At 38.8% G+C, this 21,344-nt stretch overlaps 2 protein-coding genes across 7 annotated transcripts in view; one reads left to right on the plus strand and one right to left on the minus strand.

Moving 5' to 3' along the window:
• LOC125226333 overlaps positions 1–21,344 on the plus strand; it is a 58,283-nt gene that overhangs the window by 16,826 nt on the left and 20,113 nt on the right. Inside the window, exons 2-4 of one of the 5 annotated variants that reach the window (XM_048130291.1) lie at positions 1,373–1,480; positions 3,762–3,834; positions 4,213–4,295. The exons of 1 other annotated variant lie outside the window; for it this stretch is intronic. In XM_048130291.1, coding sequence (XP_047986248.1) covers positions 1,373–1,480; positions 3,762–3,834; positions 4,213–4,220 — 189 coding nt within the window. In that variant the 3' untranslated portion in view covers positions 4,221–4,295. Of the gene's footprint in view, positions 1–544; positions 1,481–3,761; positions 3,835–4,212; positions 4,296–21,344 lie in introns of those variants that run through there. 3 more of the 5 variants (XR_007177071.1, XR_007177070.1, XR_007177069.1) reach the window with 3 other exon arrangements.
• LOC125226336 (inducible metalloproteinase inhibitor protein-like) lies at positions 4,267–20,954 on the minus strand. 2 transcript variants are annotated; one of them, XM_048130295.1, is made up of 5 exons: positions 20,841–20,954; positions 20,376–20,573; positions 6,448–6,627; positions 5,369–5,578; positions 4,267–4,392 (listed from the first exon to the last, which is right to left on the minus strand). In XM_048130295.1, the coding sequence occupies exons 1-5, from the start codon at positions 20,926–20,928 to the stop codon at positions 4,361–4,363; spliced, it is 708 nt and encodes a 235-aa protein (XP_047986252.1). In that variant the 5' UTR covers positions 20,929–20,954; the 3' UTR covers positions 4,267–4,360. The 2 variants fall into 2 exon arrangements, with proteins under 2 accessions (XP_047986252.1, XP_047986253.1); XM_048130296.1 differs by lacking the exons at positions 20,376–20,573; positions 20,841–20,954 and adding an exon at positions 17,410–17,678.

Here is a 21,344-nt window from a genome sequence, read left to right on the forward strand (position 1 = left end):
CAATTTTCTTTTCATAAAAAAAAAAAAAAAAAAAAACAGACAGACGAAGATACAAGTTTTTTTAAAAGTAATAATTATTAGATAATTAACTATAATATAGGTAAAGCCTGACTAGAAATATATGACTATTGACAGTAGGGCTCTGTTATTCTAATGTATGGGGTAACAGCACAGAATACATTTTAGTACGGTGTGACAGTTCAGTTTAGTATGAAAAAAATAGTGGCGCGTAAGTCATATATTTGTGTGTGCGTAGCCGAATGCACAAACGCTCACGAAACGAATCGTTTCGTTTTCGTTTCGCGTCGTAGAAATGCCATTCGGCTACGGGGCCTGGTTTATTTATGTAGCTTTTGAAAGCGGATTTATATGTATAGCGCCTGGATAAAGTCTAATGGCAAAAAAATATTTCAGCATATGCTTGGGAACACGGTAGGTACAGAAATTAAAAGGCGTTTTATTATTTTTCTAAATTACACCCTCGATCTCATTCTCTTACAGATGACATACGACATAAAAACTATCTTGTTATGTCCTTCAACAGGTCTCTTACGCCTAGTCACAGACTACTAAGGAGATACTACTACGTATCGCCTCCCGGGTCTCTAAACTCTACGCCTAATCTATTCAGGTTTGACAATTGACATTAATGTTGACTTAGAACTTAGAATACGCTGTACCACTATTTATTTGTAAAAATATGTAGCTATGTATATAACCATGAATTTATGAAAATGAATTGTAACTTTTTGACGTTTAAGCATCGACTTTTTATGAATAAATGTCTTGTATCTTGTTTAGGGCTCATTTACAAGGTGAACTCGCACACAAGATCCTTTATTGCGGTATCTCATTGGTGCGCTGAATTTGTATGTAATCTCAACAGCGCGCAATGTAACTGAAATCGCATCCGAACCATTGCGCGAAGTGTAAATGTGTGAAATAGTACATTGCGATAAATAAACTCAAACTCAAAAATATAGTTTATTCATGTAGGCAAGTTCTTAAGAATAGTTATATATTAATTATATTTATATTATAATCTTAATTTTATATCTTAAGAAATTCGAAACGAGTGGCGATAAATTAAAACACGAACGTAGAGAGTTGCAAATTACTTATTCGCACGTGTATCGTATGTACAATGTGTGGTACAGTACACATGGTCATTTCAATTTCTGACATAGTTGCATAGTGCGGTAATATAGCGCCATATGATATGTACCTACTGTAAAACATACATACATACAATCACGCCTGTATTCCATAAAGGGGTAGGCAGAGCACATTAAACTACTCAAGTTTATTGTAAAAATCTTGCAATTTCTTGCATGTAGTCAATTGTGCGTAGTATATTATTATTGATTTTCAGGAGCGTCATGCAAGGACAATCACGAGTCTCCGTTGCGTGCCGCCGTGCCCGCCTCCTAGAACATGCGAGAACCGGAACATTCAGTACATGTGTGCGATATCTGACGACCCAAGTAACAATTTCTGGTCCTATAGTGGTCGAGAGCACCAAATTAAATCACATTAAATGGTCCTATAAATAGTCTATATTGGTACTGTAGAGCCGATTTGGCGCAATTATGCAGCCATTTAGTGATATAATAGGGCTATAGCAGTATCATCCGTGACGTTTAAGGTCTATAATGGTGATGTGATGATGACTATTGTGCTAATTTGTTGACATAGAGGACACAGTAACGCTATTATAGTATCAATTTATGCTATAGTAGCATTTGAGATTCCGTTATACAGGTTTTTTGTTCTGTAATAGCAGTTGCCGTCCCTTTTAATGCGAATGAATGAAATTTCTAAAATAATTTAATGTGTGTAATATTTAACAAAAACTGTTCTAAACGAGGAACTTTATGAAAAGTGGCATGTGAACTTGTGAAGTTTAGTGTCAATCAAAATAATTTGGATTTCGTATAATTCCATCATTACTGCAAAAAGGTATGCGATGGAAATTTTACCGTTAAAAGAATATTAGTTTAATGGAGTATTTTAAGTGCGCCCTCGATTTATACCTGTTTTGAATAAAATAAATAAATATAATTTAATACAATAAAATTATTGGCACCATAGTTTCTACTATGGATCCAAGAAGTCAAACATACGCTTTTATAGTTCGACTATGTCACTTATCATACGCATTCACTGCCATAAGCCCGCCATTGTGGATTCAATTAGGGTTGCATGAGACTTTAACTATGATCCAGTTTAACTTATAAGTTCTTTATATAGAAAACAATACTTGTTTTCAATGTTTTACTATAGAAAGATCTTCTAAACAGTTTTTTTTTATAAAACATAATTATAGTAAACTCAGCTATAACGCTATTGTGTTTTAAAAGAGATACCGAAACCATTATTCCACAGTTCTGTGATATAAAAGAGTAATTGTGACGTATACGGCGATGAGATATAAAAGGCATTAGAAAACGACTATTATCGCTTTTCAAAGCTATATAAACGTATCCTGAAAACTTCATTATACAGCAAAATAGCTCTATAATGGTATTCATATCACTACTACAGTGTTAAATACTGTAGCAGTGTTTTCCAAAGCCACTATATCCCAAAATAGTGGTAGAGTTAGGTTTTAATTTCTGTTAATATACGACTACTAAAAATACTATAAGCGGCTTGTTGGGAACCTTAATAGCGCAAATTGATAGCATAACAGTGATTCCTAACACTATTATACAATAATATTGTTCTTTAGTAGGTTATTTGGTCCTGTTATAGACCAGGCCTATAGCGGCTCTATAAAATGGTGATATAAACGTTTACATCACTTCCTAATAACACCTTTTAGCTGTATAACACAACAACTATAGCGGCTTGTCGGGAACCTTAATAGCGTAAATTTATTGCATAACAGTGATTTCTAACACCATTATATAATAATATTGTTCTATAGTAGTCATATTTGATCCTGTTATACACCAGGCCTATAGCGGCTCTATAAAATGGTGATATAAACGTTTACATCACTTCCTAATAACACCTTTTAGCTGTATAACGCAACAACTATAGCGGCTTGTCGGGAACCTTAATAGCGCAAATTGATTGCATAACAGTGATTTCTAACACCATTATATAATAATATTGTTATATAGTAGTCATATTTGATCCTGTTATAGACCAGGCCTATAGCGGCTCTATAAAATGGTGATATAAACGTTTACATCACTTCCTAATAACACCTTTTAGCTGTATAACGCAACAACTATAGCGGCTTGTCGGGAACCTTAATAGCGCAAATTGATTGCATAACAGTGATTTCTAACACCATTATATAATAATATTGTTCTATAGTAGTCATATTTGATCCTGTTATAGACCAGGCCTATAGCGGCTCTATAAAATGGTGATATAAACGTTTACATCACTTCCTAATAACACCGTTTAGCTGTATAACGCAACAACTATAGCGGCTTGTCGGGAACCTTAATAGCGCAAATTTATTGCATAGCAGTGATTCCTAACACTATTATACAATAATATAGATCTGTAGTAGTCATATTTGATCCTGTTATAGACCAGGCCTATAGCGGCTCTATAAAATGGTGATATAAACGTTTACATCACTTCCTAATAACACCGTTTAGCGGTATAAGCTTATAGAGCTAAAAGGTGTTACTGGAGGCTTTTATACGACAAGCGGTCACGCCGAAAACCTTTATACGACATCTATAGTAGCTTTTGGCGTCGAAAACCAAAATTATAATACTAAAATGTTACTTGGGGACTGCTCCTTCAAATGCGTATGCGATAGCGGTTATTACAGGAAGGGGACGTGGTGCGTGAGATATGAGGAGTGTGGTAAGATTATTTGATTCTTGATGATCAGCCTGCCTTAGTTGATAGTGCTAAGTCGTTCCTTGCCTGCTAAGTCGTTCGTATAATGGCATTTTTTTGTGTGATGACCACAGATATTTGTTCCTGAGTCATGGATCTTTTTCGTGTAGTTAGAAATTAAGAATGTATTTACTTATTACATATATTGTTGTCCGAGTACCTACAACACAAGCCTTCTTGAGCTTGCAGAGGGACTCATGTCAATCTGTGTATTTTTTTAAATTTTGGATTCCCGACTTTCCTGGTAAAACTCAATCTAGAGATTTTTAAGATAGTTAAATATCTACCTTTTGTATATTAGCAATAATTACTTCAATAAGACCTTGATTATTATTTTTCCAGATGAGTGATGCCGATGATTATTGATTACATGAATAAGAAATGAAAATAAACTTATTTCGTTCTCATATTTCGATTTATTTATAGTAAGTATATCTACTTTCTTAGGTAATTACTTAATCACCTAAATACCTTGAAGTACTTTCATTCTTTATTCCGAAGCATTGGAGTCGCTTTTGCCAGCTGCAAACAAAATAAGAGTTTGTACTTAAGTGTATTTTCTGGATTTTAAAATGAAGATACAGTTAAGAGACAAAGACAATAAGGTACTTATTGTTATTAAAATTCAGTTGATATGAAAGCAGACATTCTAAGTAGCAGAAAATAATATGTAGTGACCCTGCCTGCTAAGCCACGTTCCCGGGTTCGAATCCCGGTAAGGGCATTTATTTGTGTGATGAGCACAGATATTTGTTCCTGAGACATAGATGTTTTCTATGTATATAAGTATTTGTATATTATAATATATCGTTGTCTGAGTACCCACAACACAAGCCTTCTTGAGCTTACTCAATCAGCTCCCAGAAGTGCATTTTCCGGACTAAGTACCTAGTCTAAAGTGTCCAGTCAGTGGTTAGAAGCTTGTCCTGTTTGATTAATTAAGGACACTCCGAATATAATGAATTCCACAATTTAATGTTAATAAGTTAGATTAGAACAAGTTTAAAATGGGAAAAGTATCCTTAAAGAGCTGTTCCAATGACCAATATGGTGGAAAATTTCGCTGGCTTGGTTGAAATCTTGGTGTCTCAGTTGGCAGAGCGCTGAAATACATATACATGAGCCCGTGAAGTTCAAGTCTCATCCACTGCAGTACTTTCAACTTTTATTTCTTCTAAATAAAAGATGGATGAGAGGAGAGTAACGAAGAAAGTATATGAAAAAAGAGTGCGAAGGCGAACTTTTCTTGTTTAAATCCGGGAAATATTGCAAAAAGGCCAGGTCAGAAGTAATCGAAACCGACGAGCGTGTATGAGAAACGTTATGAAAGTGAGTGAAGCGAAAGTGGTTTGTCAGGATCGTAGTAAATGGAAATTTGTGATCTCTGCCTACCCCTCTGGGAAACCGGCTTGATTGTATGTATGTATGTATTAATTCTAAGCATCGATTGCTGGCGTATCTGCTTGTAAAAAGGTAAAAGTAAAACGAGTCAACGTACGGCATTGATTGTAAGGCACGCAAACTTTGTCCTCGTTCCAGAAGTAGCCCTTCTTGCAGCGGCAGCTCGGGTTACATTCCAGCACTCTGCCAATGCTTCCACGGATTGGAGGACAGCCTCCTGACGGCGTGGCCTGCCTGCAGGAGCCGTTTGGACAGAGCGGTGGGCAGGGGTGGTATTCTTCGTTGGGCTTGACGCATTTGAATGGGGCTGTGGACACAGTTAAGGGTAATATAAATCTTGCCAATTGTTTTTGGTATCTGAAGACTGTAGTTATCAGATGCCATATTTATGTTACATTAGTCAGTGAAAGCTTATGAAACACTTGAGTGGTTAGATGAGAGTTAGGTTAGACGACCGGTCTGGCTTAGTTGGTAGTGACCCTGCCTGCTAAGCCGCGGTCCCGGGTTCGAATCCCGGTAAGGGCATTTATTCGTGTGATGAGCACAGATATTTGTTCCTGGGTCATGGATGTTTTCTATGTATATAAGTATGTATATTTATCTATTTAAGTATGTCTATCGTCGCTTAGCACCCATAGTACAAGCTTTGCTTAGTTTGGGGTTAAGTTGATCTGTGTAAGGTGTCCCCAATATTTATTTATTTATTTAGATGGGGCCTTAAATCGATTAAGAACAGCGGTCTGAAGAAAAATAAATAAATATTATAGGACATTCTTACACATAGGTATTGACTGAGTCCCACGGTATAAGCTCAAGAAGGCTTGTGTTGTGGTAATCGGAATCCATGATTCAGGAACAAATATCTGTGTTCATCACACAAATAAATGCCCTTATCGGGATTCGAACCCGGGACTGCGGCTTAGCAGGCAGGGGCAATGCCGTGAAATAGGCGTTTGATCGAGCCATTCTTGGCTATTCTTATAAACAGAGTGACTATACATGTAAAGACACTTCAAACTTGGGGCTATTCATCATTCATCTTTTAGTTTAAGGATTTCCTCTAATATTGATAGATTTCGTATTTGGAATTTTGGATTCCCTGTTAACCTTTTGCCTTCAACAGCATGATGGGAAAAAGTCGTAGAATAGAAGCACAAAACAGCGAAGAATACTCACGGCATTCGCGTGTAGGTATGCAAGTTCCATTCTCAGCACGACGGTGGTTGAATCTGCACTTGCACTGGGGCGGGGGACAGACATTCGGGCGAGCGCAAGCCACGGTCTTCGGGCCCTTTGGGCAATAGTCGGAGGCGCAGTCAGCTGGGCAGTAGTGTTTTGTTTCGTCGACACCGCATGCTGGAATACATGGATTATGGTGTGTTAACTAGGTATTTAACCTAACTATAAGTTGTCAAAGCTGACCTCTGACTCCCATGAGCTGTGGCAAAATGCTGGGATAACGTAAGGAGGATCATAGTCTGCTAACTTGGGGTAGAAAGTAGTTAGGTACACCTAACGAATGAAATGTGTGAATAAGCTACGATCAAGGTGCATTCTACCATATTATTTATACCAGAGGGCACAAATAAGGAAGAACGGAAGAGGAGTACCCTGATAGAAAATGGTTTCGACGATTTGCCCTCAGGGTCACCGAGGATCTTCAGCCGTGATAAAGCAAATGCGCGGTCACCACCACATCGCACGTCACATAGATCAATCGAAGTGGGATTAGCTCTGTTGGGCAAAGTAATAATATCACACCAAATAACTGAATTATGCCCAAGAATAGACATTTTTTATTTTATTTACACAAAGAAAATTACACAGTATGAGAATCCATACTTATATTATCCATAATAATGGGAAAGTGTCATAACGCCGGCGGCCTGCTGAACAGATCACCGGAATCTGGCTACCGCAGTCTCACCTCTTGACAACCTTTCAGCCACTCTTCAAGAGTTGCTCTATTGTGGCACCGTGTGTGCTGCCGTTTTGCAGGGCCCACTCAATGAGTTGGCAAGTCACCGCCTGTCTTTTACAATTGTGAGACTTATTGTCACGGCAGGTGTCCGATAGTCTCCTCCTGTTCATCCAACTTACAAAACAATAACCCATGACTTTAGCTCCCATCGTAACACAAAAGTGCTGCACTGCAATAGTCTTTGCACCTGGCGGGGACCATCTCCGGTTGTATCATATCATATATTGTGCGCTCATCATCATTGTGCGCAGATCATATCAGATTAAAATGTCTTAAAGGGCCTCTGTGCTGTTGGCTTCGGCCCCACGCATGCCCCCCAAAGGTCCGGGATATGCAAAATACACACCGAATAGCTGAATTTTGCCCGGGCATTATACATAATGCCCATCCTCTATTGGGCAAAGTGATAATAACATACCGAATAGATCAATTTTGCCCGGGAATTATACATAATGCCCGTCCTCTGCTGGGCAGAGTAATAATAAAACGTGTAGCAAAACCAATAGATGGATTGGCGCAGCTTCAGCAGACTTTCGTGCCGATCTGTTCAAGAGACTGTATGCAGTTTCATATCGAACTACAAAGGACACAGCCGACCAAGTGTCCCTTTCTCGCTAGGAGAGGGATAAAATAGCACTTTAGGTGTCAAAAAGCAATTGTTAATAAACTTATATGATGAACTAGCTCTGCATGCCTCCACAAACACTGTGCCGCGCTAGGCGGGGCCGGGCTAGGCTATACAATAGTACCATTTGCAAATGGTGGTCAGTCGGCTTAGTCGGGTTCTGGTACTCTTGAAGCAGAAAAAGAGGGGCTGACTTATTACGGGCAGCCACAGAGTCTTGAGAGATACCTTGGGAGATAGCGTCAAATGTGGCGCGGCAGACGATATGGTCCAGCACACCCTGGGAGAATACAGTCGTTGGGCCGCCGAAAGAGCTTTATAATAAGTAGTAAGTACGTTTTGTGAAACTGATTTAACTATGATTATCTTTCAATCAATTGTTTTACTGACCACTATTTGATCAACGACTTATTAAAATAATTTGTAAGTATTGATTTTTATTAAGGTCAGTGTCGGAAAGACCGTCTTGTACTTTAAATTTAAAGTCTACTTCAATTACAACGATTAGGGCGTCAAGCAAATAGGTATTTAATACATACATACAATCACGCCTGTATCCCATAAAGGGATAGGCAGAGCACATGAAACTACTATAAAGCTTCAGGGCCACTCTTGGCAAATAAGGGGTTAAAAGAAAACGAAACTGTGGCATTGCAGTGACAGGTTGCCAGCCTCTTGCCTACACCACAATTTAACCCATATCCCATAGTCGCCTTCTACGACACCCACGGGAAGAAAGGGGTCGGTGAAATTCTTAACCCGTCACCACACAGGTTATTTAATTTGTATAAAAAAATCGAAAGACCTTCATAATTGTTCAAGTCTACTCAACAAAAGTATGCTTATTCAAGAAGCACAATTTACATTTCATTATTTGTTAGGAAACACCCAGTACACTTATTAAACTTATTATCAAATTGCCCAACAATCACGTAGCAGTATCATAATGCCCGGGCAATGTGATAAAAAATGGCGTTTATGCAAACTTGTTAAACTCATTATCAAATTGCCCAACAATCACGTAGCAGTATCATAATGCCCGGGCAATGTGATAAAAAATGGCATTCAGACAAACCTGTTAAACTTATTATCAAATTGCCCAACGATTACGTAGTAGTATCATAATGACCGGGTAATGTGATAAAAAATGGCGTCTAGACAACGATTTATCACTTTGCCCAAAACAGCTAGGCATTATTCATAATGCCCGGGCATTATACATAATGCCCTTATTAATCACTTGGTCCATAACATAAATACAATGTAACCGCTAAAGCCTGTAGGCAATGTTTTTTTTAATCGCATGCGAGTTCTCACACCGTGTAAATGGGTCCGTACATACAGTAAATAGGATGGAGGATAGCACCTACGGAGTTTTGTATGTCTATACAAAATACTTACATTACATGTAGGTATAATGAGAATAGATTAAGATGAATTTACGAGAAGCTAAAATTCTTGTAAATACCTACAACGTTACTAATGTCTATTCAATCTAAGTAAATACCCTGTCTATTTTTAAAGTTTTAACTGAAAAATAAAATTTGGCATTGTTTTTTAGAAACCTGATCAAACACAAATCTGAATAGTAAATACCTACAACGTTACTAATGTCTATTCAATCTAAGTAAATACCCTGTCTATTGTTAAAGTTTTAACTGAGAAATAAAATTTGGTATTGTTTTTTAGAAACCTGATCAAACACAAATCTGAATAGCAAATAGCGACGTGGAATTAAACATCTGTTTCAACAAGATACAGCTTGGAATATGGCAAATAACAGTAGAAAATAATAGGGGCGCCTCCGTCTATGTAAATCGTTTTGCATGTGGCAACTATTTTGATATTTTTGATACTTTTATATGAGAACGGTTAACACGTTCGCGTGCGCAACCGATTTCTTATGTTGTCACTGTTTCGCACGATCGTTCCCCATACAAAATAAAACGACGTCTATGGCCTTTGTACTAAGACATTTACGATAAAGGATACATTATTTGTCACAAACGTTTATTAACGTCGACGTTTAATAACGTTGTATCATAGAATAAGGCTAATAAGTAAATAATCCAGACACAACGTGTTGACACGTCAACGTGTTCAGACGTCGTACTCATTATATTATTCAAAAGTTATTGAGCTAAAGCACAACGTCTAGTCACGTCAAAATCGTTCTGGCGTCTCTGGACGTTGTGTAACACAACATATTTTATACAACATACTTAACGTCACAACGCCTCATCACGTCAATCAATTTCGGACGTCTCTTGACGTTCTTCCACGAAACATATAATATTATACAGCGAACATTGCACAGCGTCATATCACGTCCCTGCTATTTCAACGTATCTTGACGTTCTATCAACAAACATGATCATTGGTTTTGTTACGAAAGCACGACGTCGTATCAAGTTAGATTTTAGTGACGGTTTTATTTACCGAATTATAATAATTGTCCATGAAAAGCCAGTGTCCCTTCATCAAAAATGGCTTCATGAGACGCATGACAATTTTCTCCGTTTTTCTACCATTCTCAGTTGGGTCATCGTCATCCTTTCCTGCATACATAACCATGTTAAGCATATAACCGTCTGAAGTTGCTAGTTCATAAGACTTGATACCGTAGCGTGCTTTTTTGGATTAAATATATTGTCTGAATGACCATCGGCCTCTAAATAGAAGAAGTGATTCATCCAACGACAACTCTTTGTTAGGTTTATAACATTTGCGAAAATTTTCAGTCACAGCATCAATGAAGTTTACTATTTTACCTTTTTTTTTTTTGTAGCATTTAGCTCCGACACACATAAACATCGTAATATTTGCTCAAATCTCCTGGCAGACATTACATGCAGAAATACTGGATGGAAGTATAAGACGTCGGTGTATGTAAAGAGTTTTCGCTTTTGAGGGGTATTTATTTGCCCCATTAGCAAACATAAACCTAAGAACTTGAAGAGTTCCTCTTTATCTATATCCTTATAGGTATATTTTCTAGCTGTTCTGGTAGACGGTCTGCTAGAACGGCACAATTTTCACAATATTTGGAGAGAGTAATTTCTCGAAAATATCAAAAGGTGAGGCATCTCTTCTAAGCTCAAATTGCACACCAGTTGAACTTTCGTCAAAATCAAATACAGGGATATCACTTATTGAAGTCTCCCATGTGTCAGGTCGAGGTGAACTTTGTTGGCGCCGTTGGGTTCGACGAGCAGACAAATCGGAATCTCGAGTGCGACTACGGGATCTATGCTCTACGGGACTAACTACTTCATTACCAGGTTCAGAAACTGATTGAGGTGGGTTTGCCTCAGCCGGTGTTGATAGTTGAAGAGTAGGAGTGGCAACATTGTCGCTAGGAGGCGATGAATGTAATGTACCTTCAGTATCTTCTCGATCTGCGGAGCTGCGTAAAGTCTGGGAAGATAGCACCTGCGTTAGATTACCTGAATCGGGCAATATTTCCTGACGATGTGACCCCTCTTCGGGACACTGCATGGGTGGTGAAATTGGTCCGGAGGAGAGTATGGCTTCTTTTAGATGAACTGGAGATATTATTGGCTAACTTGGACGAAGCTCGTTGTCTTCTGTTCTTGCTGATGGCTGCGGTGAATTGTTCAGATTGTCTTCAATCACTTTCGGTGGGGACGGTAATTTTGAAGCAACTTGGTAAGCTTCCCTTCCTCAGGTTGAGGTGGTAAGGAGTTTCTAAGTGTTGGCGTTGAAATAGAGAAAGGCTTAGCATTTGTGTCTTTAGAATAAGAAGCTGCCTCCAATACTGAACCTGGGTTTTCATTCTTCCTTTTAGATTGTGATGGTGAATCTAAATTACTTTGCTGCTGCTGCTCTGCTGGGTCGGGTGTAGGGTTGTAAATAGAAAAAAAAACAAATGTTTTTTTTCAGAATTATGAAAAAAAACATGAAAAAAAACCGAGCACCTTGGTTTTTTTTCTAAATATGGTTTTTTTTTCAGATGAACAAATAATACGACAATAACGGTTTTTCGTGAGTTGTAACGTGTTTCAATAACAATAACGTACATTTTAATTCAGTATACAAACGTTTATTGGGGAATCCCCGATGCGGCGTGCAGCGTGGAGAGGCGGTGGTGTTGCCAACAGTAAATAGTGATAACTACAAACTACAGATTTCGTAAATGTTACTTTTATGAGACTAGAAATTAAAGTTATTTGATTAAATTCGTTTAATAGTTAACAGTAAGTCTAAAAACCGTATAAAAGTATTAACTACTTTGCAAATTTTGAGATTTCGTACTTTAGAAAAAAAACATTACTCCAGAAAAAAAACTGTTTTTTTTCACGGTTTTTTTCATGTTTTTTTTCAAGCCAGAAAAAAAACCGTTTTTTTACAACCCTAGTCGGGTGGTAGTGATACGTTCTCTAAAGTAAAGTCATCTTCTAATACTCTTCGTATCACATCAGACGCAAGCGAAAGGGTGTCAGCATCTGTGTCATGTGTGAAGTCGAAGTTGCCTGTTCTAGGCTTCTTAGATGGCGGTAAGGCGTTTTGGTTCTTGCAATCTGACAATGGTGTAGGAATATTCTTTTTGGAATGGTGCCCTATCGGGAAGGTCAAATATACTCTCTGAGCTCGAGGACAAACAATCTTCGGTATCTTCTATGACACTCTCAGTATCAGAATTAGAATCAGAGTCTGACGAATGCCCTTCAGATAAAGACATTCTTGTATGAGTTTTAGGTTCATCCCGTGTTCGTTTGCGTTTTGGTCGAAAAACAAAGTCACTCGACGAGCTGCTACTGGAGACGAAATCCCCTCCGGGTCGTAGTTGTTGTCCGAACCGTATTCGCCGTCATCGCTATAAGGATTTGGTGTAATGTCTCGAGACGAACCGGGTTCTTCGAACACTTTCATTGAAGTTTTTTTACGACTTGGGCGTTTTTTATTCATCTAAAACAATACAATTATAACACGTAAATATATATTTTTTACAAAAGCCTTGTATGTAACACACCTACCAACTCAACCTACAATACTACGCAAATAAAACAGTCTGTAATACTTACGATGTTATAATTTATCCGAAACGGGTACCGCCAGACGCAACCTGCGCACGCGTTTCTCCCGGGGAGCGCACAAGCCGACTGAATGTATGAGCGCGCGGAACAAGTAAAACGTCACTGAACGTTGTTAGTGTGCGTGTAGGTACTCGAATGTGTGCGTGCGGCTAACTTTTAGAGGCGGTAAAATTTGATGTAGTGTGGCACTAGCGATCTACTTTTTTTACATAGTGTAGCACAATGACGTCATTAATAGAATTTACTACGGGCAAAGGGCGTTCATAAACGTTGTATAAGCTAGATTCTTTTTAATTTCGACTGATATGGACGTTGTGTTGTATGGTGTATGCCTATATTTGACGTCTTATGACGTAGCGCACGCGAACGTGTTAAGTGTTGCTATGATAAAAAAAAATAGTTCCGTTTCTACTGTTTTTTGCTAAGCTGTATAAACAATATAGCCCTTGAATAGGGTTGCAAAAAACGGTTTTTTCTGGCTTGAAAAAAAAATATGAAAAAAAAACCGTGAAATAAAAAACAGTTTTTTTCTGGAATATGTCTTTTTTCTAAAGTACTAAATCTCAATAGAATTTATGTTCATTTCTGGTTTTATAAAACCAAACTAACATTTACGAAATCTGTAGTTGGTACTTATCGCTATTTGCTGTTGGCAACACCACCGCGCTTCACGCCGCATCGGGGATTCCCCTATAAACGTTTGTATACGAAATATGAATGTCTATCGAATTAAAATGTAAGTTATTTTTATTGAAACGTTACAACTCACGAAAAACCGTTATTATCGTATTATTTGTTCATCTAAAAAAAAACAAATTTGAAAAAAACCATGATGCTATTACATATACGTTAGATTATAGACGTTTTTCATGTTTTTTTCACAATTCTGAAAAAAAATCACTTGGTTTTTTTTTCTATTTGCAACCCTACTCATGAACCAGCAACGTTAGGCCTCCGCTCTCGCCATTTCAGAACGGATGTCGAGGTTACAGTTATAATGAGATTTCGGTTCTAATTTTAGTGGTGTAGTAAGTTTATCGGTATAAATAGTAATTATTTTTTGGCGTGTTTGGACAATTGTATTTTTTTCAATAGCTACCTAATTAAATACCTAACGTAATTTTATCATCATAGAAGAGTAGTGAAATGTATGGGACCCCATACATTTCACGACTCTTCCACAGTACCTATAAGGACGACTCAGCAGTTAATCTCCCGCGATCGGTATTTGGCTCTCTCGCACGCGCCGCGCGCGACCTTGGCAGCGTCACGCAGCGCGGCGCGTACTGACGCGACCGGCATCATCCGGTTCCGCATGTACCCTCTGCACTCGCTTGCGCAGAGCGTTTTGTTAGAAGTTTGCGAATTTGTTAGAAGAATTATTACTGAGTCGTCCTTATACTGTTCTCTTCCGAACAGACTTACCATAATTTTGATACCTAAGGACGTGGCTATTTAAGTATGTACATAGAGTTAAAAAAAGTTAATAGTACATTGTGCAACATGGGAGGTAAGGGGAATATTACAAACGTGTGTTAATTCACAACAGCCTGGCAGGCTGGCTTTCTCCCAGTGCCAACGTCCCCAAAGCTTTGGATTTGGAGCCCGAGATCACTTAAAGATAGAATAGAATAGATTTTTTCCCCTCACTAGCTCGGAAACACGTGTTTTGTCCTTTAATACCAGCGGGTAAAAACGCATTTCATCCACTAGTGGGTAAAGTAATTTGACCTTGAATAAAGTCAAATTAACTGCTTTAAAATTGATAAAAGTAGGTGAATCTAGTAATAAAGATGATTTACCACCCGTGGAACTACTGGAAGCAGTGATAAACGCATTTTTTGCGTTGTAGATCCTCGCTATAGTGAGGGGAAAAGTTTTGTGTTACACTCGGGTGCAAATTTATTTTACTTCTCGTGTGTTAAAAAACTCGCAAGTTCAGGATTCTATTCTCGAACCAGTCGCTTCGCTCGTGGTTCAACTATAGAATCCTTTCACTTGCTCGTTTTTCAATTCCACACTCGGCGTTAAAATACAACTTTGCCCCCTTGTATAACAAATAACTATTTCTTGCTCTCATGTTCTTCTTGCTCTCTAAATAGATACGATTGCAAAAAAACAATAACTAATTGGCTAGGTGAGCTTGACTACAAAGCTACTGAGGATTTGATTAGTAAATAACCAATAAAATTAAACACACACACACACATACACACACACACACACACACATACACACACACACACACACACACATACACACACACACACACACACACACACACACACACACACACACACACACACACACACACACACACACACACACACACACACACACACACACACACACACACACACACACACACACACTTGCATACGCGCGAACACACAACTGCATGCTACTTATTATAAGAAAATTGTATTGTATAAACAAATAAAGCACTTACCACTTACCTGTTCATCTCAATAGTATATTAGAAATAAAAAATGTACCATATAGTAAAAGATCATAAACTGTAATTCTGGAAGAGCGAGGTCTCCTGATACAGGTACTTCGTACCCACTTGGAGGACTCGACAACTATGTATTTAGCAATGTTGATTTTTTATAAAATAAATCATTTTCATTTTCATTTTCATGTTGGTGTACAGATCTTACACTAGGTACAATGGTTACATAGCAACAACATGACCCTACAGGGTATTATGTATAATAGTAGAGGAGTTGTACGAGCATTTGTATGGGAGGGGTCATAATAATTCCCACAGAACCGAAGTTTGGTTTTTTTAGTTCTTTATGTGTGTCTTTTTGACATACTAAAAATATAGTAAAATATATTTCTGCAAAATGCGTTTTTTCGACCGCCAAAAGTTGTATGAAAAAGTACTATGAAAAAAAAATCCTAAAATTTAAAAATCGTCTCTGGTATCAACTTATGAGGAATTAGGCGGCAAAAAAATTTATAGCGTTGATGTTTAGCAAAAGTATAACAATTTTCCATTTTTTTGATAAAATTAAAACTGATAAAAATCATAAATTCGATGAAGGGAAGTAATTGAAACATAAATTTCATGGTAAATACGGGTACGATCCGCCTGGTGATACGTAGTCAAGGAGCCTATGACGCCTGCCACTCTAGAGCCTGCACATGCGCGTTGCTGGCCCTTTAGGATAACTTTCCACCAGAGATGCGCTAATAAGTAAAACAATATACTTACGAAACGGTACTAAACCGTAATTTTTTAATTAACCAACAATAGTTATTTGTTATACAAGGGGGCAAAGTTGTATAGTTGAACCACGAGCGAAGCGAGTGGTTCGAGAATAGAATCCTGAACTTGCGAGTTTTTTAACACACGAGAAGTAAAATACATTTGCACCCGAGTGTAACACAAAACTTTTCCCCTCATTATAGCGAGGAAACTACAACGCAAAAAAATAAGCGCGTTACAAAACACGGAGAAACTAAAAAGCCAAAAATAATAAACCTTTCAATTCAGATTTCTTATCGTATTGCAATAAGCTAAACATCCAAATTATAAACAAATCAATTATTTTTGTAGTCGGTACCAGACCTATTCGTCGCCTTGCTATTGCCTGTTTGCCCCACCCAACCATACACAGGCTGGTACCGACTCCAAAAATAATTGATTTGTTTATAATTTGGATGTTTAGCTTATTGCAATACGATAAGAAATCTGAATTGAAAGGTTTATTATTTTTGGCTTTTTAGTTTCTCCGTGTTTTGTAACGCGCTTATTTTTGAAGGCGGTTTTATTTTTTGTTAAAAAGTTTATTTATTTGTTGATTTTTAGTGGTTCCTAGTGATATTATATGTATCAGTCCGAATACATGTACAGTAGTGAAAGAATTATCCTTTAACTCCTAACCATTGAGGAGTTGACCTTCCATCATCAGCTCAACCACATAAAATTATTACCATCAGACGTAAATACTGGTGTACCTTTGAAAAATAGACTAAAAACATTACATGTGCCTGTAACATTTGAAGAGTTCCCTCGATTTCTCCAGGATCCCATCATCAGACCCTGACTTGGTGCCAATGGGACCATCTCGGGGTTATACCGGTTCGATCAAAAAAAAATTTTTGAAAATCGGTCCACGATTCTCGGAGATATCGAGTAACATACATACAAAAAAAAAAAAAAAAAAAAAAAAAAAAAACATTCAGTCGAATTGAGAACCTCCTCCTTTTTTGAAGTCGGTTAAAAATTGCGTTTATCACTGCTTACAGTAGTTCCACAGGTGGTAAATCATCTTTATTATTAGATTCACCTACTTTTATAAATTTTAAAGCAGTTAATTTGACTTTATTCAAGGTCAAATTACTTTACCCACTAGTGGATAAAATGCGTTTTTACCCGCTGGTATTAAAGGACAAAACACGTGTTTCCGAGCTAGTGAGGGGAAAATCCAATTATTTTATATAAAATATAACATGTTTTTATTTACCTGTGCTCTGGGCCGCAGCCGCTGAGATTCCCACAGATATGATAACGACAGCTAACAACGCTAATGATTTCGCCATCTTGCTCAGCCGCTGAGTCTTCTCTGACCGAACTGGCTTTCCGCCTTTATTAATAATTTAGACATTATTTGTACAGCTGTGGCAACAAAGGATATTATTTCTCAGGTTCGTGCTTAGTAACAGATTCTTTTTATTCTTTTTTTAATAATTGTGTTCGAGAGAGCGGAGTAGTACCTAAGCAAACATTCATTGTGAATAAAACACTGTCACACAATAGGACGGACAATGTAGTGTGTAGAGTGCTACAGTAGGTACAGGTACAGTATTAAGCGACTTGAGCCACTGTTCCCTACTTGACCTTATTATACTCTTCCTGTAATTGTATTCATTGGAAACTTATTTTAATTGTTTTTCGGTATTCATTTATTTTATTCGAAACTTTGTCACTTGTCGTAGGTACCTATTTGGAGGAATTATAGGTTAAACTGTGGTCACACACACAAGACAGGTATGATATTTTATTTTACTTAAAAAATTAAATATATTAGGAACACATATGCCTTTCCCATCTTCTCATATCTACCTTTATGCATACCCTTTCTTGCAGTAACACACTTCGTTAGGTAGTAGGTACACCAGAATGTTCCTTATATAGGCCAATTCTTCTGGCTCCGTTCGTGTAACGTTGAGCAGACATGAATCTAGGTAGTTATTGTTGACATAATTCTATAGGAACACATATGCCTTCCCGTCTCTTGCATACACAGTAACACACATCGTTACAGCTAATGTTCCTTATAGGGCAGATGTTCTGACTTTGTTCGTGTAATATTGAGCAGATGTGAATGTAGGTAGCTATTGTTGACAAGATTCTATAGGAACACATATGCCGTTCCCGTCTCTTGCATACCCTTCCTCGCAGTAACACATATCGTTACACCTAATGTTCCTTATAGGGCAGTTGTTCTGACTTTGTTCGTGTAACGTTGCACAGACGTTGTCGCACGCGCCGCCGCATGAGTAGTACTCGTGAGGGCCCGTACAGCGTTCTGGGAGACAAAATAGAACTATAATTATACATACACATACAAATGTCATAATCTCACGTCTCACTCACGTCTGGAGACTCAGGTTACAGAGCCACTTATAGCAAAAAAAAATCTGATATTGCAGTAACAGGCTGAACCCACACCACAATTGAATCCGAAAGTCGTATTCTACGGCAGCAAAAGTGGTTTTCACCAACCCTCCTAACCAGACGCCTCATGGAAAAATTTGATTGTATCATGACATAATTTCTTTTACAGATGATTGAGCAATTGAGAGCGTCTGGATGTTGTTAACGAACGATTTCTCAGAGAATGGAAAATACTCTCATTAAACCCGCGTTATAGACACATCCATTCAGTCTCCTCTACACACTTCACGAGTTCCCACTCACCGCCCTCAAATATCCCGGTTTGCACACATGCAGCTATAAGTTCGCAACTTGACACAGGGTACTGGCTTTCCAAGGTGACTGCAGTTTCAACTTACGTTTCTGACATTCTACTTCCTCCACACACTTCCTGCTCGCCGCCCTCAAATATCCCGGTTTGCACACACATCCCTTGATGCAGCTGTCTGCTCGCAACTTGACACAGGGTACTGAATTCCCAAGCTGACTACAATTGAAACTTACCCTTATGACATTCTACCTCCTCCACACACTGCCTGCTCGCCGCCCTCAAATATCCCCGCTTGCAGCTGTCAGCTCGCAACTTGACACAAGCTACGGGCTTCCCAAGCTGACTACAATTGAAACTTACCCTTATGACATTCTGCCTCTTTCACACACTTTCCGCTCGCCGCCCTCAAATATCCCGGTTTGCACACACATCCCTTGATGCAGCTGACAGCTCGCAACTTGACACAGGGTACTGAATTCCCAAGCTGACTACAATTGAAACTTACCCTTATGACATTCTACCTCCTCCACACACTGCCTGCTCGCCGCCCTCAAATATCCCCGCTTGCAGCTGTCAGCTCGCAACTTGACACAAGCTACGGGCTTCCCAAGCTGACTACAATTGAAACTTACCCTTATGACATTCTGCCTCTTTCACACACTTTCCGCTCGCCGCCCTCAAATATCCCGGTTTGCACACACATCCCTTGATGCAGCTGTCTGCTCGCAACTTAACACAGGGTACTGGCTTCCCAAGCTGACTACAATTGAAACTTACCCTTATGCCATTCTGCCTCTTCCACACACTTTCCGCTCGCCGCCCTCAAATATCCCGGTTTGCACACACATCCCTTGATGCAGCTGTCTGCTCGCAACTTAACACAGGGTACTGGCTTCCCAAGCTGACTACAATGGCAACTTACCCTTATGACATTCTGCCTCTTCCACACACTTTCCGTTCGCCGCCCTCAAATATCGCCGCTTGCATCCCGCATCCCTTGATGCAGCTGTCAGCTCGCTACTTGACACAGGCTGCTGGCTTCCCAAGCTGACTACAATGGAAACTTACCCTTTGACATTCTGCCTCTTCCACACACTTTCCGCTTGCCGCTCTCAAATATCCCGGTTTGCACACACATCCCTTGATGCAGCTGTCTGCTCGCAACTTGACACAGGGTACTGGCTTCTCAAGCTGACTACAATTGAAACTTACCCTTATGACATTCTGCCTCTTCCACACACTTTCCGCTCGCCGCCCTCATATATCCCGGTTTGCACACACATCCCTTGATGCAGCTGTCTGCTCGCAACTTGACACAGGGTACTGGCTTCCCAAGCTGACTACAATTGAAACTTACCCTTATGACATTCTGCCTCTTCCACACACTTTCCGCTCGCCGCTCTCAAATATCCCGGTTTGCACACACATCCCTTGATGCAGCTGTCTGCTCGCAACTTGACACAGGGTACTGGCTTCCCAAGCTGACTACAATTGAAACTTACCCTTATGACATTCTGCCTCTTCCACACACTTTCCGCTTGCCGCTCTCAAATATCCCGGTTTGCACAGACATCCCTTGATGCAGCTGTCTGCTCGCAACTTAACACAGGGTACGGGCTTCCCAAGCTGACTACAGTTGCGGGCATCACAGCCCCCGTTGGTGCATGAAGAGAACACTTCGTTGCCACTGCACTGTATAGCTGGAAGAAATAGTTTTTTGCTTTAAAAGGGGGCAAAGTTGTTTTTTCACCGCACGTGCCAATATTAATAACACCTACCCGAGCAAGCGAAAGATTCCAATATTGAACTGGTTTAAAACGTGGAATTTTAAGCGTTGCGAGAGTTTCAAGGCACACCGAATGAAACACAAAATTTATTACTAAGTAGATAGGGTTTGTTGTAAAGTTTAGGCGCATTTGCGCATTTAAGATTTATTCATTATAGCTATTTATATTTTTAATTCTTACCTGTTTCATCGTTGTCCCCCTTATCTAAAGGATTAGCCCCACAAATACCAAATCCAGAAATAACTAAAAATAAAAGGTATCTGTCCATGATGCACAAGTACAACGGTCAGTATTCGACTGTTGATGTAATTTCCTTGTACAATTTTATTATAGACTAGCTTTTACCCGCGGCTTCGCCCGCGTAATAAAAGTATTCTTATTGAAACGTTTACAAAAAATAAGATTTTCATTTGGATCCGTAGGTTTCTTTGTAGGTACATCTGTCCGCGATTATTTCGATTAAGGTAAAGCGGGGCAATTCTCGACTGGGGGGCCATTGTAACTGATCTATTTGCTGTACGGTCAGCCAAGAACCTTACACTGCTTTTTGGCTGACTGTACCTTACACATATTACTATTGTTTTAAAAGAAATTCTTGCAATGATTGTAGAATTGTTACACAGCGACCACAGCGTAGGTAGTAGGTACGAATATGTATGTATTTTGCCTATATAAATATTTATA

This window comes from Leguminivora glycinivorella, chromosome 5, assembly GCF_023078275.1.
Source record: "Leguminivora glycinivorella isolate SPB_JAAS2020 chromosome 5, LegGlyc_1.1, whole genome shotgun sequence".
Lineage (NCBI taxonomy): Eukaryota > Metazoa > Arthropoda > Insecta > Lepidoptera > Tortricidae > Leguminivora > Leguminivora glycinivorella.

Bases quoted from the DNA above. Each gene is read 5' to 3' on its own strand.
- LOC125226336 (XM_048130295.1), bottom strand. From the start codon at position 20,928: ATGGACAGATACCTTTTATTTTTAGTTATTTCTGGATTTGGTATTTGT. The intron at 20,574-20,840 runs GTAAGAATTAAA...TATTTCTTCCAG, and splicing joins GGGGGACAACGATGAAACAG to CTATACAGTGCAGTGGCAAC. The intron at 6,628-20,375 runs GTAAGTTTCAAT...CATGTATTCCAG, and splicing joins AGAGGCAGAATGTCATAAGG to CATGCGGTGTCGACGAAACA.